The sequence below is a fragment of the Phycodurus eques genome, unplaced genomic scaffold (genome assembly GCF_024500275.1).
Source record: "Phycodurus eques isolate BA_2022a unplaced genomic scaffold, UOR_Pequ_1.1 contig_25, whole genome shotgun sequence".
NCBI lineage: Eukaryota > Metazoa > Chordata > Actinopteri > Syngnathiformes > Syngnathidae > Phycodurus > Phycodurus eques.
The window spans coordinates 628,844-648,540 of record NW_026904022.1 but is presented as its reverse complement, the minus strand read 5'-3'; the positions used below and the strand labels follow the sequence as shown (position 1 = coordinate 648,540).

General features: G+C 43.0%; 1 protein-coding gene and 1 long non-coding RNA gene across 4 annotated transcripts; one reads left to right on the top strand and one right to left on the bottom strand.

The window, feature by feature from the left end:
* The first annotated feature begins 3,659 nt into the window (after positions 1-3,659).
* On the top strand, positions 3,660-5,267 carry LOC133398210 (uncharacterized). Its single transcript, XR_009767769.1, has 2 exons — positions 3,660-4,214; positions 4,920-5,267. It is a non-coding gene; the product is annotated as an uncharacterized LOC133398210 (long non-coding RNA).
* A 2,172-nt stretch (positions 5,268-7,439) lies between these two features.
* On the bottom strand, positions 7,440-19,221 carry LOC133398204 (zinc finger protein OZF-like). Of its 3 annotated transcripts, none has more exons than XM_061669817.1 (3): positions 18,790-19,221; positions 17,572-17,877; positions 7,440-7,899 (listed from the first exon to the last, which is right to left on the bottom strand). In XM_061669817.1, exons 1-3 carry the CDS (start codon positions 18,911-18,913, stop codon positions 7,796-7,798), a joined length of 534 nt encoding a protein of 177 aa, XP_061525801.1. In that variant the 5' UTR covers positions 18,914-19,221; the 3' UTR covers positions 7,440-7,795. The 3 variants fall into 3 exon arrangements, with proteins under 3 accessions (XP_061525801.1, XP_061525800.1, XP_061525799.1); XM_061669816.1 differs by lacking the exon at positions 7,440-7,899 and adding an exon at positions 14,920-16,457; XM_061669815.1 differs by lacking the exon at positions 7,440-7,899 and having other exon boundaries at positions 14,920-17,877.
* Between the last annotated feature and the right edge of the window lie 476 nt (positions 19,222-19,697).

Here is a 19,697-nt window from a genome sequence, read left to right as displayed (position 1 = left end):
TGTCTTTTTTTTTAGGTGAACCTACAATAAATAAATAAGTAAAATTCTTCACGCAGAAAAACTTATTTACACCGCTCAAGTAACATGTTGATGTCCAAATTTAAAATTAAAATTGCCTCATTTCTTTTGCTTTTTTGTTCTGCCCTCCAACTGGAGCCAGGCCCATCTGCACCTGCACCTGATGCCTGCTTCAAGCTGTGCCACATGAATAGCACCCTCCTCTTTAAGCACTCTCATTCTGGAAAAGAATTGGCTAAAATCATTGCCTGTTTCACTTCATTTTTCACTATTACCAACTTCAAAGGCTAATCCAAAATGCATCCTCCAGGAAAATATTATGTACAATATTTTTCTGTTTTTATTGGCTATTTCTGAATTTGAAGTTAGTTGTGTTGTGAAATACTCCTTAACAGCGCTCTGTCGCTTAATACATTTAACATTAACATCCGTAAACTAATTACATAATTGTCGTTATGTTTGCTAATTAATACAAGATTTACTGGCGGATCAGCTCTTGTCACCGATGTTACGTGTGCTTCGCGGTTCCGCCGGGACCACAACCAGGGCCACGACCCGCAGCACCTCAACGCGAAAATACAAAAGACAAGTGCAACAAATACGACACTGGCTGATCTGGTGAGCAAAAATGTTGCTTAAACGTAAGAGTAGCAATAGTGGATGTCCGCTCCAGAGGGGGTTAGAGTAGCCAAATATTGTACTCAAGTAAGGGTACTGTTACCGTCCTCGCACTTTGCTCCACTGACATACCCTTCACAGTCTTTGCAAACCTCTTATTCGATTGCCTCCCCCTACACCTGCAGCTGCAGGCTCTCGTTAAGAAGGTAACATAGAATACAATCATCCTTGGTGCATGAACCGATGCAGCCTGTTCCGATGAGGCGAAACTTTCATTGATCACTGCCATTCTCACCAACACACTTGTGACTCTCAGCCAGATACTGATGGAAGAACCTTTTCCCACAAACTGAGCAGGAAAAGGGTTTCTCTCCAGTGTGCTTTCTTGAGTGTGTTGTCAAATTTCCATTTTGAGTGAATCTTTGACCACAAACTGAGCAGGCAAAAGATTTCTCACCAGTGTGGGTTCTAATGTGTCTTTTTAAGCTTTGCTTTTCAGAGAATCTTTGGCCACAAACTGAGCAGGCAAAAGGTTTCTCACCTGTGTGGGTTCTTGTGTGTATTTTTAAGCTACCCTTCACAGAGAATCTTTGGCCACAAACTGAGCAGGCAAAAGGTTTCTCACCTGTGTGGGTTCTTGTGTTAAGTCTTATTAAGCTTCGATTAAAGGCGAATCTATGGCCACAAACTGAGCGGGAAAAGGGTTTCTCATCGGCGTGTGTTCTTGTGTGACTTTTTAAGCTTTCCTTTCGGGATAATCTTTGACCACAAACTGTTGCACAAACAGGCAAAATCTCTCTCTCTCTCTCGTGTGTACTTACATGTGTCGTTTGAAATTGCTCTTCGACGCAAACGTTTCCCTACATTGGGAACATTTCAAGCGTTTGTTGGAGGTGTGACATGTGATATCACCTTCCAAATGTTCATGTTCTTTATCATCATCATCGTTACTGTGAGGGGAGTGTGGCGTCATGTCGTCACCATCTGACAGTGGAGCAAAGAGTCCGTCTGCTTGTGATCCTCCACAGTGGTCTCCATCGCCTTCTGTTGACTTGAGCTGATGCTTGGAGGCTCCGCCCCTCGCCTCACTTTGACCTTCATCTTCACTCTTCAAAGGGACACCAGGCCAATGGAATCTTAATGATTTCCTTCCGCTCGTCCTCTTTTAATGTGTAGGAACTCTTCCTCCCCCTCTTTGATGTGTTGAACCTCTTTGTCCTCCTCTTCCTCCCTGATGTGAAGGGACACCGACGGCTGCCGCTCCAGAGGAAGATTTTCATTGACGTCTGCAAGACGAACGAAGACAAACACACATGGGTCAAATCTCATTTGTTTACAATATTTACAACCTCCTTGGTCCTCGATCCCGTTTTCACATTAGCGCCTTCAACCAGAGATCCCATCGAGGAGACGACGAGAACAACAGAGAACTGCTTAGCTTGCTGGCTCGTTACCTCGTGGGCTGGTGAACGTAAGAAACAGTTCACTTTCCCTGAAGTCTCGTGTCGCATATGGTGTGGCCGTGGTGAGTTGGACGCCGCTGCTGCGTCACTCCTTGTGCCCGCCGTCGGAGTGGGGGGCGTGGCTATCCAGCCATCCATCCATTCTCTGAGCCGGAGCCGGAGGAAACCGGAGTACCCAGAGAAAATATAAGAGATATGAGACAGAAAGACGACAACTCATTTGTGACCTCTGGAGATAGTGTAAATGAGTGTTTCAACGCTATAGACATGCTACAAAGGGATTCAGAAAATAATTAATATATAAGGGATTTTATTTCAGTATCGCAGAGACCCAAAACCGATGGAGAGAATTTAGTTGTTGTTTAAGAGTTAATATGAGATATTGTGGGCCATAAGCCTTCCTAGTAGGTGGCGGAAAGAGAACACTTTACGCTCACACTTGATATCTGCTAAGCGAAGTGTTGATCACAAAAAGAAAACGCGTTAGCATGCTAAACTAAACTGGGCCGAAAAGCTACAACGTGCAACCAGACACGTAGACAAACAAATGATGTCTTAGTACAGTAAGGTAGTGACTAACTTACTGTTACGAGTATTCAGCACATTCGGTTCAAAGTCAGGATTTTATTTCGTGGTTACGGTTGAGACTCGTGGCGTCCATAGATATGAAGACAAGATACGCCAGCGCTCTGTCGCAGGGTGGCGAACCAACGTGCCTACTGGCGGCCATGTTAGAATGCGATACAAGACGCTATAATGAAATCGTAACTTGCTCATTTCCTAACTTATGTACATGACGTTGACTGTTTTGTTAACGTTAAAACGTATGCTATCAATATACGACATTTAAAAAAGAAGTGAAAGGGACTCAAAGTTCCCTTCTCTTAATTGTGCGGCGTTTCGTTTTACGCAACCGTATGCAGCTCAATGATACAATGTACCGGCATCCTTGACGTTTCGGTGTTCTTGTCGTCCACACACGTAGAATGCGCTGACGACTTTGACCTCCGTAGATTAGGGTCACCGTCGGTACAGAAGTCAAAATGGCCGCGTCGTATCTACCTATATAGACATCTGCAAGGGTTTTCATGCAAACGCAAAACAATCCTCGACTCCCGACCAACTGGAATTTCTGAGTTTCCGCTTCATTTTCTTTGTCTCTGTTTTTAATCAAGCATATTTTGCCATAAACATAGTTTGAAATGATCGCAACAAACTATCTAATCTAACCTTCTAACACGTTACTAGCATTATGTTACAACATCACTTATTCCTAGAACAGCATTGACAACAAGCGAGAACACGAGAAAAAAAAAAGCGAATAAAAGAAACGCAAAAGTCGTCATCGCGTTTGCGAGTCAAAATGTTTTGTGTTAATCTTTTTGGCACAAATCAGATTCCATACCCTTATTGCTCATTCGCCGAAGTGAGTGACAAGCATGGCGAATCGCAAAACACATGGCAGCACGTTTAATGAAGTCCCGCCCCCGCCAGCACGCTGACTGCTCATTGGCCATTCGCCGAAGATTCAGAAGTGAGTGACAGAACCGTTCCCAGCCGACTCGCTCGCCTCACGGCGGGCATGTTCAAAGAACGAATCACGACATACACTGATTCAATTCTGTTCGTTCACTAAAACGATTCCTTCTTCTGAACGAAACGGTCGTGAACGAAACAACACAAGTTGACTACTTCCGTGTTTTGTTTGAGTAACCGATTTTTTTTCCCCACGAATTCTTCTGGAATTAGTAGTTGAACGGGTTGAAACCTCTCGTTCGTCCATCACTACTTCAAAGGTTTTAAAGGCTACTTGTAAGATTTTTAAGTCTTCGTGTCTGGATAAACTCGCCTTGGTATTGGTGCACGTTGACGCTTCTCGGCCCAGTTAGCTTAGCTTAGCTCGCTAGCCGCTAACGAAGAGACGCGTTTGTCAGCACCACATAGCAAACTCGAGATCGCCTGTGAACTTGTTGTGATTGTCGTGTAAAAAAATGTGTGCAAGAACGATAGCAAAGTATGAGAAGGAACTTTCTGGAACGAAAGAGGAAGACGAGCCACAACGACGACTCGAGGACGCTGTTAGCATGCAGCCTTGTGTTGTGTTACACAGAACAGGTTTGTGCTCTTTTTACCCTCATTTGTTTAGTCTGTACGAACTTATTTCTGTTGTTAAAATATTTCTTACATTAGAATGGAATCTTCATGACTATATTGATATGTCATAGTGACGGCCAAATGAAGCCTCGTGAAAGCGTTGACGATTTCCATCCGATTGGTTCTTTAAAAAGGTTCATTTGTTGAGGTTTCACGGGTGCGGGAGGATAACAAAAAATCATTTTTTTCTGAGTATTTTTTTGAGGGCTTTGTTTTTTGAATATTTTTTCTGTTTTTCTGTCTAATTATTTTTCTCAGTTTTTCTGACCATTTCCCCCCCTAATGACGAATAACAATACCATCTATGTAACTCAAAGGCAGGAGTATCTCCCAGTGTCTTAAACCCATATCAAAATAAAACGTGATCAAACTAAATAAGACAGTCATATTGCTTATTACGGAGTCCGCAAAGAGTCACTTGCAGTTCGCAGGTTCTCGCGCGACTTCGATGTGTCCCGATAACTCAGGAAAAAAAATAGTAGAAAAAAAAACGGGGGGGGGGGGGGGGGGGGGAATTTGACCAAAAAAACTGACGAAAATAATTTGAAAATATGATATGTAGTTCCTCATTGTCTGCTTTGTCTGAATCCTATATAATGTCCTTGGGGATTTTGCACAATACATATTGGCGATTTGCGGCCTTGCTGTCTCTGTTGTTCTCTCCAGACTCACGAAGGTCATCAGCTCTCCGGATGTCATTCCACATTCGCCTGGCTCTGCGTAAAACCCGCTCATTCAAGATGGTGTCCATGAGGTTTGTCATGTGTCTGGAGTTATGGTAGACACCAATCCGTTGATCAGGGGCCAAACAGTCGGAGGAGTTTCCCCAGCTGTCTCATGGAGGACATCGCAGAAATTTCCATATCAAAATATGTGATTAGTCTAAACTCAATCAGCTTTTGTAAAGCAAGACATTATGGTGGCTAGATTTTGTTTGTGAAATTGGCTTTCCATTGTTAGAAATATTGGATCTACTCTTTCTGATGTGCACACAATAAAACCCGTTTAAACAAGTATTTCAAAAAATTACCTCATTCCCATCAACAGAAATTAATAAACACAATATGGTACTTTTTTTTCAGTTTTCATTCTTGTACACATACATTTATACGGGTTAGATAGTTACGATTTCCCTCAGATGGTTGTTATGACTGAAAATAAATGTTTGGCTCATATTACCTAACCCTACACAACAAATGTATAGATAACTCGTTTGGGAAAGCAGAAGTCAATCGTTGGTTCAACTTTTTTTCAAGTTCCTGTAAAAATTGGTTTGGTCACAATCCTTTTGTGACAGCTCAACATTTTTTTACATATGACAATTTGGAAGTTTTGGTACGATTTTGACCAAGATTCAGAGTCGTTGACAATTTGATTTAACCTGTGATTTACAGTTTACAAAAACATGAATGTGTGCATACCAATCATGTGACTATTATAAAATGCATAGCGTACCTACTTGTCTCCTACCTAGAAATGTACTCGGCCAGGGGTTGCGGTCAGCGAGGGTCACCAATAACCGTGCTCTCCTCAAAGGATGCAAATTCAACGGTCATTGCCAAAATGCAAGTGTTCCTCAACCTTTTTTGCACTGCGGACCGGTTTAGAGGAGGCATTTTTTCCCTCACGGACCAGCTGTCAAGGTGTGGTGCGCATGTATATTTTCTCTGGGTACTCCGGTTTCCTCCCACGTCCCAAAAACCCACAGGGTAGGTTAATTGAAGACTCTAAATTGCCTGAAGGTGTGAATGTGAGTGCGAATGGTTGTTTGTATGTGGCATGCGATTGGCTGGTGACCAGTTCAGAGTGTACCCCGCCTCTCACCCGAAGATAGCTGGCATAGGCTCCAGCACGCCCGCGACCCGAGTGAGGATAAGCAAAACGGAAGCTGAATGAATATATACGCACACGGAGCAAAATAAAAACAAAAAACATTTTATTTAAATACAACTCACCATAATGCAGAATCTGTGTGAGCCCTGGGCTTGTTTCTTATGCCCAGTCTGCTCCATAATTTTGTCTTTGTTACTGTCACTGCAGAAAAGCCCGCTTCACAAAGCTAGGATGTTGGAAAAAGTAGCAGGTTATTCAGTTGATCTCTTTTTCTATCAAAAAACTCCCCAGGGCTTACCTTTTAGTCCAGGGTTCTTTGTCTCCATGCGTCGTTGGCTAGCTTGTCGTCACATACAGTATTATGCAGAGCGGACTTGGTGCGTGAGACTCACTTGTTGAGATTAACCCATGTTTTATGTAGGACTTCTGTTTTCTATTAAAAGAAGCTCTCTTTTCCTTTGAGGTCGTACGGCCTTATTTTTAATAACTGTGTGCAAGAACCACAGCAAAGTATGACATGACCGACGTGCAGTGTAGTGGTGTTTCGTTCCAAAGAATGAATCTTTTCAGTGAACATAAGGAAGTGAATCAGTTCATGAAACTATTGGATCTTTGGACTTGGTCGCCGTTAGCGAGGCGCCTGGGAGCAGAAACGGAACTGCCGCAGCGTTCTGTGCACGCTTGTCAATTGAGACGCACAGCTGTTGCGCCGGAGAAGATGTCAATTTTCAAAATAAAGCGCATTTGACGCGCGAAACACAATACAACGGAAATTATATTAATTGGTCATTCTTTCTATGCGGGGCAGTAAGAAATGCCTCACGGAACGGTACTGGTCCGCGGACCGGGAGTTGGGAGTCACTGCTCTACACTACAACGTGGAGTATTGATATTTATAAAAACTAATAGTTTCTAAATAAGCAGCTAATCAATCAAACGTAACGCACATGCTGATAACGTTTTGGCTCTAATGCCACAAGCTTTTATTTACTGTTGAAAGAGACATGCTGGAAATGGCAAACTTGGTATGAGTTGACCACGGGGAAGCCAGCTGCGCATGCCGATGAGGGGCGTGGGGGCCTACGTTGAACTCTTGCTTGCATTTTGAATGAGTTAACCTTGAAGTTTTCTAACTTTTAGTGGAAGTTTGGTTCAGTGGAGAACTAGTTTCAATTTAAGAGATGCTACAAAACAATAAATATGAAATATATACTCTTTGTCTTTCCGTGAGTAGCCAAGGATAAGCTCAACAATAAATCCATTGATAGGTGAAATTGTGAATGGCATTCGATACCTTTATTGATACTAATTTTTGACCTTATTTTGAACTTTTTCACATTGTTTGTTGTTGACTTGCCCATTTTTGTTGTTGTCAATAAAAATGCACTCCTCTGATTGTCCAAATAAATTGTATATACAAATAACCATGATACACAACATTGAAGTCTCAACATGAGAATTGACTTGCCATGTGTGTTTGTCTTTTGGTGTCTTGCAGGCATTAGTGAATATCTTTGTTCTGAGCGGCAGGAGCCAGAGCCCTGTCACATCAAAGAAGAACTGAAGGACAAAGAGGTCCACCACATCAAACAAGAAGAGGAGGTCGAGGCTATTACCTTGTTTTCATCGACTGGCGTCCTTTTGAAGAGTGGAGATGAAGTTCAAAGTGAGGAGAACAGAGGGGCGGAGCCTCCAAGCAGCAGCTCAAGTCAACACATGAGAACAGAAGGTGATGGAGACCACAGTGGAGGATCACAAGCAGACGGCCTCTTCGCGCCACGATCAGATAGTGATGACATGATGTCACACTCTCCTGAAACGGAAGATGATGGAGAGTCTGATGGTGAAATGACATGTCACACTACCAACAAACAATGGAAATGTTCTCAGTGTGGGAAAACCTTTCCTTATGAGAGACCTTTGAAACTACATATGAGAATACACACTGGCGAGAAGCATTTTGCCTGCTCAGATTGTAGTAAAAGATTCTCTCGTAACGAACACTTGAGAAGTCATATAAGAACCCACACTGGAGAGAAACCTTTTGCCTGCTCAGATTGCGGTCAAAGATTCACTCAAAAGGGAAGCTTGAAAATACACACACGAGCCCACACCGGTGAGAAGCCTTTCGCCTGTTCAGATTGTAGTAAAAGATTCTCGAGTAAGGAACAGTTGAGAAGTCATGTAAGAACCCACACTGGAGAGAAACCTTTTGCCTGCTCAGATTGCGGTCAAAGATTCACACACAAGGGAAACTTGAAAATACACACACGAGCCCACACGGGTGAGAAACCTTTTTCCTGCTCAGTTTGTGGTCAAAGATTCTCCCAGAAGCAAAACTTAAAATTACACACACAAGCTCACACTGGTGTGAAACCTTTTGTTTGCCGAGTTTGTGGTAAAAAATTCACCCAGAACGGAGGCTTAAAATTACACACAAGAAACCACACTGGTGAGAGACCTTTTCCCTGCACAGTTTGCGGTAAAAGATTCACTCACAAAGGACACTTAAAATTACACACAAGAACACATACTGGTCAGAAACCTTTTGCCTGCTCAGTTTGTAGTCAAAGATTCACAATGAAGGGAAGCTTAAAAAAACACACAAGAATACATACTGGTGAGAAACCTTTTGCCTGCTCAGTTTGTGGTCAAAGATTCAGTCAGAAGGAACACTTAAGAAGTCATACAGTAACCCACACTGGTGAGAAACCTTTTGCCTGTTCGGTTTGTGGTCAAAGGTTCTCCTTCATGGGAAGCTTAAAAAGACACTCAAGAACCCACACTGGTCAGAAACCCTTTGCCTGCGCCACTTGCTGTCGAAGATTCTCTTGTAAGGATGGGGCTAAGACACACAAGTGCGCTGGTGAGAATGGAGGTGATCAAGAAGGTTTAAATGTAAATGTTAGGTGAGGTTTATTCGTTTAGCTTTCATTCACAGAATAATTGCAGAAAACCAACAAAGGATGAAGCCAACCGAAAAGGCGTTATGCGAAGCCGTGGCTTATTATGCCTGCGCTGAGCTTTACGTGAAAAAAAAACTAACTAAGAAAAAAAGCCTGCAAAGCACCAACACAGATTTCAACTTTTTACAGAGTGAGATTAAATTAATAGTCTTAAAAAAACCGCATTTTACCTAAACAAATAAGCGTTGCACACATTTGTCCCGGATGTCAAAGTAGCACAAAAGTTAGAATATTTATGCAATTTCATTTGCTTATACCTGGGTCATATATTTTTTCAGTACTTTTGTTGAAAATATACTTTTAAAACTTTAAGCGAACCACACATTTTCAGGTAATCGTCGTAGTCATTCCATAAAGTAACACCTCTAACTGAGACGCGTCTGTTTTATATTGGTCCTCTTTTAGAATACCAGTTCCCCTCAGATCATAAGTCTTAATTGTTAATCACCTATTAAATACTATAGCACAGTAAATATTGCGTACTTTGAACATTATTTGTGAGGTTTTGAATTGTACGTGTATTTAAATTGATAAAGCATTTGTTGGCTCTGTGTGTTCAGATTGATTATGATTCTTATAACCCTTTTTGGTAACTTAAAAATAGGCTAAGTATTGGTTTTGTATGTGTTGGCCCATATCTCAACACTATAAATCATGTATGGCAGTAATCGTAAGCAGTAAAGTGTATATAATGATTTCATATTCAGAACATCTTGATTTTACAGAAGATGGTAATGTTTTTTGACATAGTTTTTTTTTTTATGTTGTCTATATGTGGCTTCCAAGCTTAGCATAAATTACCACTCCAAGAAGTGTTTTATTGGATACTCTGTCTTAAAAGAATATGCTGTGATTTTCACCTGATGTTCAATTCGTTTATTTTGGCAAAAATGATCAACCTGCTTTTGTTTCAATTGTGTGATTATTTTATCAAACCAGTTCTTCAATGTGTTCAGTGCATTTGCCACTGTATTCGGGAGCTGTTTTCATTAGCAAATAAAAGACATGAGTACTTTTGAGACAGAATTAGATTAGGGGACAACGGAAAGGCTGCTCAAAATCTTAGAATGGTGCAACACAACGCTCACACAAAATAATATTGATTCTATGAAGTGGTATTGATAATTGCTTTCGCCACAAAGCACTCCAGACATTTGATAAAGCGACACATCGTCCCACCCATGCTCACTTTAGCAAAATACAAAAACAAAACAAAACTCTCGACAACCAAAAAGGGGTTAATATTGGATGGAATTTGGCCCCAAACAATTGTGTAATTAACAGCATGCCAACAACAAACTCAGTCGGTTGACCTTGAGGTCAACATTTTCACACGACACAATCAGCCCATCGTTGGGTAAAGACGCAAATACTGTCAACAGCGTCTGTGCGAAGTGGATGTTGGTACAGTTGGAGGTTGGGCAGTTTAGGTTCAATTCGAATCGGCGGACAGTTCGGATTAACCTTGTATCACATTTGCTGGTAGCCCAATAGGTGGGACTTGGGAAATGTCAATGAAGTGGAAAAGAACATAACGCATGAAGTTCAAGTCGTAAGGAGGACGCAATGCAAAGCGCGTAAAAAGGGCCTCAATTAGTGGTGCGCCGACAGATAAACCCAAGGCTTACATCCTTCTAATCGCGCTGACGTTTGCTCTGCTAGAGAAATGTGCTGCATTTTGGTTACGAGAAGAGTCAACACAACACCGAAAAAAATCTTATATTTTCTGGACTGCTTATCCTCACAAGGGTCACAGGCGTGCTGGTTGCCTGCCATATATAAAACAAACAACCATTTGCACTCACATTCACACCTACGGGCAATTTAGAGTCTTCAATCAACCTACCACGCATGTTTTTGGGATGTGGGAGGAAATCTGAGTAAGCAGAGAAATCCCACACAGGCGCAGGGAGAACTTGCAAACTCCACACAGGCGAGGCCGGATTTGAACACGAGTCCTCAGAACTGTGAGGCAGATGTGCCGCAAGAGCATATCCTTATGAAATGTAGGTTGCAGCAGCCCATTTTATAGAATATTTAATTAAATCTAAGAGGGGAAACTACAGGGTAACATACAGAGGGACTCGACGACAAAAAGAAAATAACACTAATGGTAAATGAAAAGGGAAGATAGGACATTGTGTGTTGCTGGACTAAAGTTGAGCGTGAATAGGTTGCAACCTCTTCCTGCCTTTTTCGTTGAGTCGTTGGTAACTCAAGAGAGCTCACGCTTGGCTGGAAGCGCGACTTGTCCTTTTATCAGCAACTTGTCTGATCGCCTGGTGGTGAACAAGTAGAGGCTCTGAAGCGGAGTCTTCTTGCCGGGCGTGGCGTTGGCCTGGACCGCGTGATTCGAACAAAGGAAAAGGGGAGAAGGGATGGGCGGTGCCCGGCTAACCCTCAGCATGAAGAACCAAGAGTGAGAAGAACCAAAAACCAAAGGGGAGGTAGGGCTCCAAGGTTAAATACCCAGGAAGTGTGTCTAAGAAATGGGAGAAACGGAAGTCTATGCTCATTGACTTGAATTTCAGTCTGCAATTTAGCCATAAAAATTGTGTAAAAATCATATATTAATATAAAATACTCCCAACTTTGTACTCTTACTCGTAGATCAAGCGTATAGAATGATTGCTTAAACTTTAGTCTTGGCAGGTCAACTGCTTATTGTTCAATCCAACCTTTAGTACCGTTTGGCTTCAAATCAAGGCGAACAGTTCTCAAAGTCGCCTTGATTTGAAGCCAAACCTGTAAAGCTGAAACAATGACACAGACATCAAGGCATACATTTGGATTATTTCTGCAGAGTTCATAAACCATCAAAACAGACCTTTATCTTCAGTTAAAGAAACTTCAAATGAGAATCCACAGGTTTGCGGTAACTCTCAAACGTCACCTGTGTCCGAGCAATTGTTGCCAGTGGACGTTTGGGGGGTGTCTTGCATGCATGTTTTAAAATTAAACAAATAGTTATTTGCTGTATTTGAGTTCCTGAAAAAGGCGGTGATTAAACATAACTCAAAGTCCAGGAGTAATAGTGCAATCTATGGCATATCCAACTCATAAATCTATCGTTGCCGATCTGTCCCAGGATTTGATGCATTTATTAGCACTGTAAGTAAACCTGCAGTGTGTGACTCAGTCGATCTAGTGAATATTAAATTTATAGACTTCACGCCGATTTTTATCGGCCGATATTAGCATTTTACGCCGATCGGCTGAACTGTCATAATTCGGCTCCGCAAAAGACAACTGTGTGTCGCCGTGTGCACAGTAAATTTGAATCCAAAGGCTAGTTTATTTTTAGCCTTGTCGCATGTCTTTTGACATAGTACAGTAAATATCTGATGTCCAATGAAGTTATTTATAAAAAAAACGGCGGCGGTGTGGAACAGACAACACATAATGCCCCGGATCAGACGACAAGACACATTTGCTCTTTCGCGATTGCACTATGTCAGACGACCGCAATAAAATCTTGTATTCCGATACCACCGCATCCAGTTTTCTACGATCATTGGGCTTCGGTCTTGTCAGCTCAAATGCGGCCGGATACACTCGTTACCGTGGCGACGACAACAAGAGTGGAGTGCACCACCTTTGTATTATAAGGACAAAATGGGGGAAATGTGTGTTGGTTGTCACCGGTGTTCAGTTATTTATAGTAAGTTAGCACCCATTATTTCTGTCATGTTGTGATGTCGGCTTGACCTGACGGATTAGAATACACGATCTGACGAGAGCAGTGATTTCCAACTTTATGGAGCCAAGGAACATATTTTACAATTGAAAAATCTCACAGCACACCAACAAACAAAAATGTCACAAAAAGTGGATACATTAATGACTGTATTGACTTCCTGCCATCGAATAGAAGACCATTCATTTGTTCTGTCTGCCACGATGCCTCACTGGCATAAATAGAGGAACAAAGATACATTATTGATTGTAAATATCATTTAATTTGAGCAATTAAGTACACAAGTATATACAGTAAAGGAAAAGGTCATATAAATAGACATTCCTCCACCTTGTGATCGGATCGGTGATGGGATATTGTTTTTTTTTTTTTTTTTCAAACTCACTGATCGGCCCCAAAAATCCTAATCGTGTAAAGCCAATTAATTTATTGTGACATAATTAATAATGACACGAAACTGCCACTCACCGGAGAGAGAAGGACAGGTGCTGCGCAGCTGAGATGGAGCGCCTGTAGTTTAGTAGTTTGTAGGGAAATCCTTGGACCCATTCGAGCCAACGGGTGGTCAAACTGGGTACAGGTGAGCCTCATGTAGCACTGGAAGCTGCAGCCATCCAGAAGCAGCTCCTGGAGAAGGCGGCGAAATTCACCAAGTTGCGTGCACCTCTGGAGATCACTGCTAGATGGAGCCGACAGAACCACATCAGCTACCAAACCTGACCCCCTCTACGCCTCCGCTGCGCCCAGAAATTCTGTCCATAAAAGTTATGAACAGAATCGGTGACAAGGGGCAGGCCTTGGCGGAGTCCGACCCTCACCGGAAACGAGTCCGACTTGATGCCGGCAATCCGGACCCAATTCTGACATCGGTCGTATAGGTTGTTCGGTACCCCGTACTCCCGAAGCACCCCCCACAGGACTTCCAGACAGCTGAGGAGTGTGATCCCCCTGTAGTTGAAACATACCCTCCGTTCCCCCTTCTAAAAAAGGGCCACCGCCATGTTCCTGATGTCCCCGCGATGTTGCAGAGGCGTGTCAACCAGGACAGCACTACAACATCCAGAGCCTTTAGGAACTCTGGGGCAATCTCATCCACCCCTGGGGCCTTGCCAACGAGGAGCTTTTTAACCACCTCGGTGACCGCAAACCCAGAGATAGGAGAGTCCGCCTCAGAGAACCCAGACTCTGCTTCCTCATGGGAAGGCGTGTCGGTGGAATTGAGGAGGTCTTTGAAGTATTCTCCCCACAGACTCGCGTCCCGAGCCGAGGTCAGCAGCGTCCCATCCCCACTATACACAGTGTTGATGGTGCTCTGGTTTCACGTCCTGAGACGCCGGCTGGTGGACCAGAATTTCCTCGAAGCCATCCAGAGGTCTTTCTCCTTGGCTTCACCGAACTCCTCCCATGCCAGAGTTTTTGCTTCAGCGATCACCAAAGCTGCATTCCATTTGGCCAGTCGGTACCCATCAGCTGCCTCAGGAGTGCCACAGGCCAAAAAGGCCCAATAGAACTCCTTCTTCAGCTTGACGGCATCCCTCACCGTTGGTGTCCACCAACGGGTTTGGGGATTGCCGCCACGACAAGTACTGACCACCTTACGTAAGGCCACAGCTCCGGTCGGCCGTCTCAGCAATGGAGGTGCGGAACACTGTCCACTCGGACTCAATATCCCTCGCCTCCCCCGAGGCGTGGGTGAAGTTCTGATGGAGGTGGGAGTTGAAACTCCCGTCCGACAGGGGATTCCGCCAGACGTTCCCTGCAGACCCTCACGATACAATGCTCACTGTCATTGCCCACGTGAGCATTGAAGTCCCTCAGCATAATGATGGAGTCCCAAGAGGGAGCTCTCTAACACCCCCTTCCAAGGGCTCCAAAAAGGGTGGGTACTCTGAACTGCTGTTTGGTGCATAGGCACAAAGAGGACTGGTACCAGAGCCCAAGCAGTGTGTGGAGGCGAGCCCGACTATATCTAGCCGGAACTTCTCGACCTCACACACCAGGTCCCTGCCTTCGGCCACCGCACAGCTCAAAATGCGCCTGACCCCTATGGCCCCTCCCACAGGTGGTGAGACCACTGGAAGAGCCGAAATAACCTTTCAAAAATAGAGTTCGAATAGTCAATGGCTGCATTATTAAGTCTGATAATCTCGACAACAGTGCACTCATTAATCTTAAAAAAAGGGGACATTTTTCTATGCTCAGAAAAAGATATTTTAATGAACAGAATTTAGCAAAGACAAGGCTACAATTAATCAAAGTAAAAATAAAATTCCCAAAAAGGAACAAATAATACAAATTAAAATAAAACTCACAAAAAGGAACTGGGTGTGAAACATCTACTCACTTACAAATGAGATGAAGCGTTCCAAGCCAGCCCGTTGAGATGAAAACCAAACCAGTCCAAAAACATCAGTTCAAGGAGAACATTCAGTCACATTCAAAGTTTCAAAAGATGGTAAAGGAAGACTGTCCAAGAGTGGAAATCCAAAGTACAATCAAAACGAAAAGAAAATTCTATTAAAATGGGGGAAAAAAAAAAAAAAAAAAAAAAAAGAATATTTGACTGAGCAGATCGAACATTCCTAAAATCTTAAAATTATGAATTGGCACAGAGGAGAGAGATTGAGGGCTCAAGCGCTGTCGTCAATGCTAAACTCCTATTTTATTCTCAGTAAAATATTCAATTTGTATTTTAAGCTACTTTTCTAATCATCCTGCGTCTTACACAAAAATAGATACGAGATTAAGCAGTGAGACCTCAATAGCTAACCTTTGAAAGAGCAAGAGCCTCAATCCGGTCAGTTTTTGAACTTGTATAGTAAAGGTGTGCCTTGCCAGGGGGTCTTTAAATCCCCCTTCAGATGGCTTATGGGAACATTTGGAGACAAGTCATATGATGGCACTTTCCCCAAATGGGTTGAGACTTCTCGTCAATGGTCTCCTATTTCCAGTAAACGCTCGCCTTGTGTTACGTCGAGATAAACAGTTCCTCTCAGGACAACTTCATACATTTTGTCTTTATTTAAAGTAAACGGTTCTCATGGGAACGCTCTCATCTGATCAACCTCATAAAGCATCTTACTTCATCAACATCTTTCATCAAATAGCTAACATTTCATTGTCATTCCCATTTTGACAATAAAAGGTCCTAACCACTTCATCAACTATCACACACATCATTGTATGGGCACAGATGATTGTGGGTTTCTATCACTTCAGTTACCAAAATCCAAAAATATATGAAATAAGCTGTTACAGGTTATATATGTTTGCAAATTAGCATCGAGCAAGCAAACAACTAAGACTGCATGGTGACGCTTGAGTGACCGCCACTCTAGCGCCATCTCATGGCTATAAAATGTGCACGACTGGTTGAATTTAACTTGGAGCAACGTTTTATCCACCAGCTGGTGTATGTATTATTACAAATACACTTGGAGTTAATTATAGTAATAATTTCCTCAACATGCATCCGATTAACAATCCTAATCCTATTTTGTATTATCAACACTTCATTTCCTTTCATCCATTACATTACATACTTTTCAGGCCTTTCATCTTGGACGGTTCGTCGGTTTACTTGGGCGGCCCACCCAAGGCAAGCCGACGCGGGGGAAACACGACTCCCAATTGCCTCTCTCATTCCGACAGACGTTACTGCAGAAAATGTAAACGACTCCCGCTCGTTATGTGTGAGGCTGTGACAGGCTGGCATGTCCAAAAAAGAAAAGAAAAGAAAACACAAATTTCATCAGAAAACCATTCTAAAATGACCCGAGTCCATTTTGGAGGGCTTTTTTTCTGCAGACATTTATGAGTCCAGCACTATGGAATATGTGCCCATCTTCTCACAATTAAGTAGTCCCTTTAAAGTATTTTTGCACCGGAGCCTTTTTGAAAATATATGGACAACAAGAAGATACAAAAGTTGGTCAACGGAATACACGAATGTAGATTTTTATAAGTCAGCAAGATCAGAATTACTTTTTTTTTTTAACATTGACATTGACATTTGCATTAAAAGCTTCTTGATCACTGCTATTCTCAACAGCACACTTGTGTGTCTTAACCTGATACTTATAAGAGAATCTTTGGCCACAAACTGAGCAGGAAAGAGGTTTCTCACCAGTGTGGGTTCTTGAGTGTAGTTTTACGTTGTCCTTCTTAGAGAATCTTTGACCGCACACCGAGCAGGAAAAAGGTTTTTCGCCAGTGTGGGTTCTCGTGTGTAATTTCAAGCTTTCCTTCACAGAGAATCTTTGACCACAAACTGAACAGGCAAAAGGTTTCTCACCAGTGTGTCTTCTTGTGTGTATTGTTAAGTTTCCCTTTTGAGAGAATCTTTGACCACAAACCGTGCAAGCAAAAGGTTTGTCACCAGTGTGATTTCTTGTGTGTAATTTTAAGCTTTCCCTCACGGAGAATCTTTGACTACAAACTGAGCAGCAAAAAGGTTTCTCACCGGTGTGGGTTCTTCTTGTGTGTAATTTCAAGCTTTCCTTCACAGAGAATCTTTGACCACAAACTGAGCACGCAAAAGGTTTTTCACCAGTGTGTGTTCTTGCGTGTATGATTAAATTTCCCTTTTGAGAGTATCTTTGACCACAAACCGAGCAAGCAAAAGGTTTCTCACCAGTGTGTGTTCTTGTGTGATTTCTCAAGTGTCCTTTCTGAGTGAATCTTTGACCACAAAATGAGCAGGCAATTTTTTTCTCTCCAGTGTGTATGTTCATGTGTTGTTTGAAATAGCTCTTGGAAGCAAAAGTTTTCATACATTGAGAACATTTCCAGCGTTTGTTGTCAGTGTGACATGTCATATCACCTTCCGACTGTTCATCATCATCATCCTCATCATCCTCCTCATCATCACCGTCTGCTTGTGATCCTCCACAGCGGTCTCCATCACCTTCTGTCATTTGTTGACTTGAGCTGCTGCTTTGGGGCTCCGCCCCTCGTCTCTCCTCACTTTGACCATCTTCACCCTTCAAAGGGACACCAGTCGATGGAACCTTGATGATTTCCTCTTGCTCTTCCTCTTTAATGTGTTGCACCTCTTCGTCCTCCTCTTCCTCTTTGATGTGAGTGGACACTGACTGCTGCCGCTCAGGATGAAGATTTTCACTGATGTCTGGAAGACAAAAGACAAACAGATGGGTCAAATCTCATTTGTTTACAATATTTACAACCTCCTTGCTCCTCGATCCCGTTTACACGCTAGCGCCTTCAACCAGAAATCCCATCGAGGAGAACAGCAGAGGTCTGATTAACTCGCGGGCTAGCGAACGTAAACAACTTTCCCTGAAGTGTCTCCGTCGTCTGGGCCCGCGCACGTCGCACAGGCTGCGGCGAGTCGGGCAGCCCCGAGACTGGTGTGTCGCTCCGTGTGCCCGCCGCCGGTGTGGGGCATGGCTGTCCGGCTCGCCACGGCCTCGCTCCTTGCGTGGGTGCACGTGGCAGAGACAATGTAGCCCAAATAACACAAAACACAAACTTTAGGGAAGATATATTTTTGGGTTGTAGGCTAGCAAACTGCATATTGTAGTTGTATAAATGGGATGTTATTACAACTAATAAGTCACTAATAAGTGCTTCAAGACTTGCTGTGAAAGGAACCAATAGTTCTGCTGTCTCCCCAAAAATCCTGAAGGAGAATGTTCGTGACCTCAAGCGGAAACACTTTTGCAGCAGGACAATGATGCTAAACACACCAGCAAGTCTAACCTAACCTCTGAATGGCTGAAGAAAAACTAAATTGAAGACTTTGGAGTGGCCTAGTCAAAGTCCTGGCTCATGACCAGTTATTGCAAATTGATTGCAATTGTTGCTGCCGCTAAGGATGCCCCAACCACTTCTCAGGTTTAGGGGGCAATCACTTTTTCCACACTTGGCCATGAAGGTTTGGATTTTTTTCTTCCTCCTTTAATAAACCGTCAACGCTTCGTGAGGTTCCATTTGGCCCTCACGAAAGGACAAAGTTGAACTATAAACACAATGGAAAGCAGTTAGCAACGCGACAAGTGAGCGTAAGAAAAGGACAAACCTGCTGTTGGAAAACCGACACGAGGCTGCTCGCGAACAGCGTCCACAAGTTGACGTCGTGGCTCGTCCTCCTCTTTCGGTCCACAAAGTTCCTTCTCGTCCTTTGCTGTCGTTCTCGCGCACATGTTTTGTACGGTAACCACGACACTTTCACATGCGCTCTCGAATTTGCGACGTGTTGCGAAACAAGCGCGTCTCTTTGTTAGCGGCTAGCGAGCTAAGCTAACTAGGCCGAGAAGCTTCGACGTGCGTCACCAAGACGAGTTCATCCGGTGTTAGCAAAGAAAAGTCGCGGCCGTTCAATCTTCCGTTACCGGGTTCTTCTCTTCAATGGTTTGGCCGGATGAAAAGTTGCACAATGTATTCGAAACACAGAGTCAAACAATAAGGTTGGTGACGGTTCAGCGCTGGGCTTTCCCGCACGCGGCTCAAAAGCGTCCGGACGAAAGAGAGCACAGAATCTTTATTCCGCTTGCTTTATGGCCAAAGCTGCTTCCTGCCGTGACGTCATGCAAATTCTGCTCATTGAATGAAAATCATTTTATTTCATCTTTAACATTTAACAAGCTTGTGCTGTTCACTTTATTGAATCTTTAACATTCAAATCTCAGGCCTGTTAAAGAATGTAGTAATTCATGTGATCCTACTAACATAATATCCTAGTAACATATAAAAGTAATGTTAACTGGATTACTTTTAATTCCTTCAATACAAAATGTGCTAAAAAATGACAAAATAAATTAAATAGCAGTACAGTATAACTATCTGGTCTTTTCGGGCTTATGGTTGTTTAATATGGATGGTTTTGGAATGTGGGAGGAATGGAGCACCCAGAATACAAATCCAAAACCTTAGAACCGTGAGGCAGTTGTGCTAACCACTTATTCACCGTGCTGCAGATATCAATGG

Coding starts and splice junctions, on each gene's coding strand:
- LOC133398204 (XM_061669815.1), bottom strand. CDS start 18,913: ATGTGCGCGAGAACGACAGCAAAGGACGAGAAGGAACTTTGTGGACCG. Junction 17,878..18,789: donor TGTCGGTTTTCCAACAGCAG/GTTTGTCCTTTT, acceptor TTTGTCTTCCAG/ACATCAGTGAAAATCTTCAT.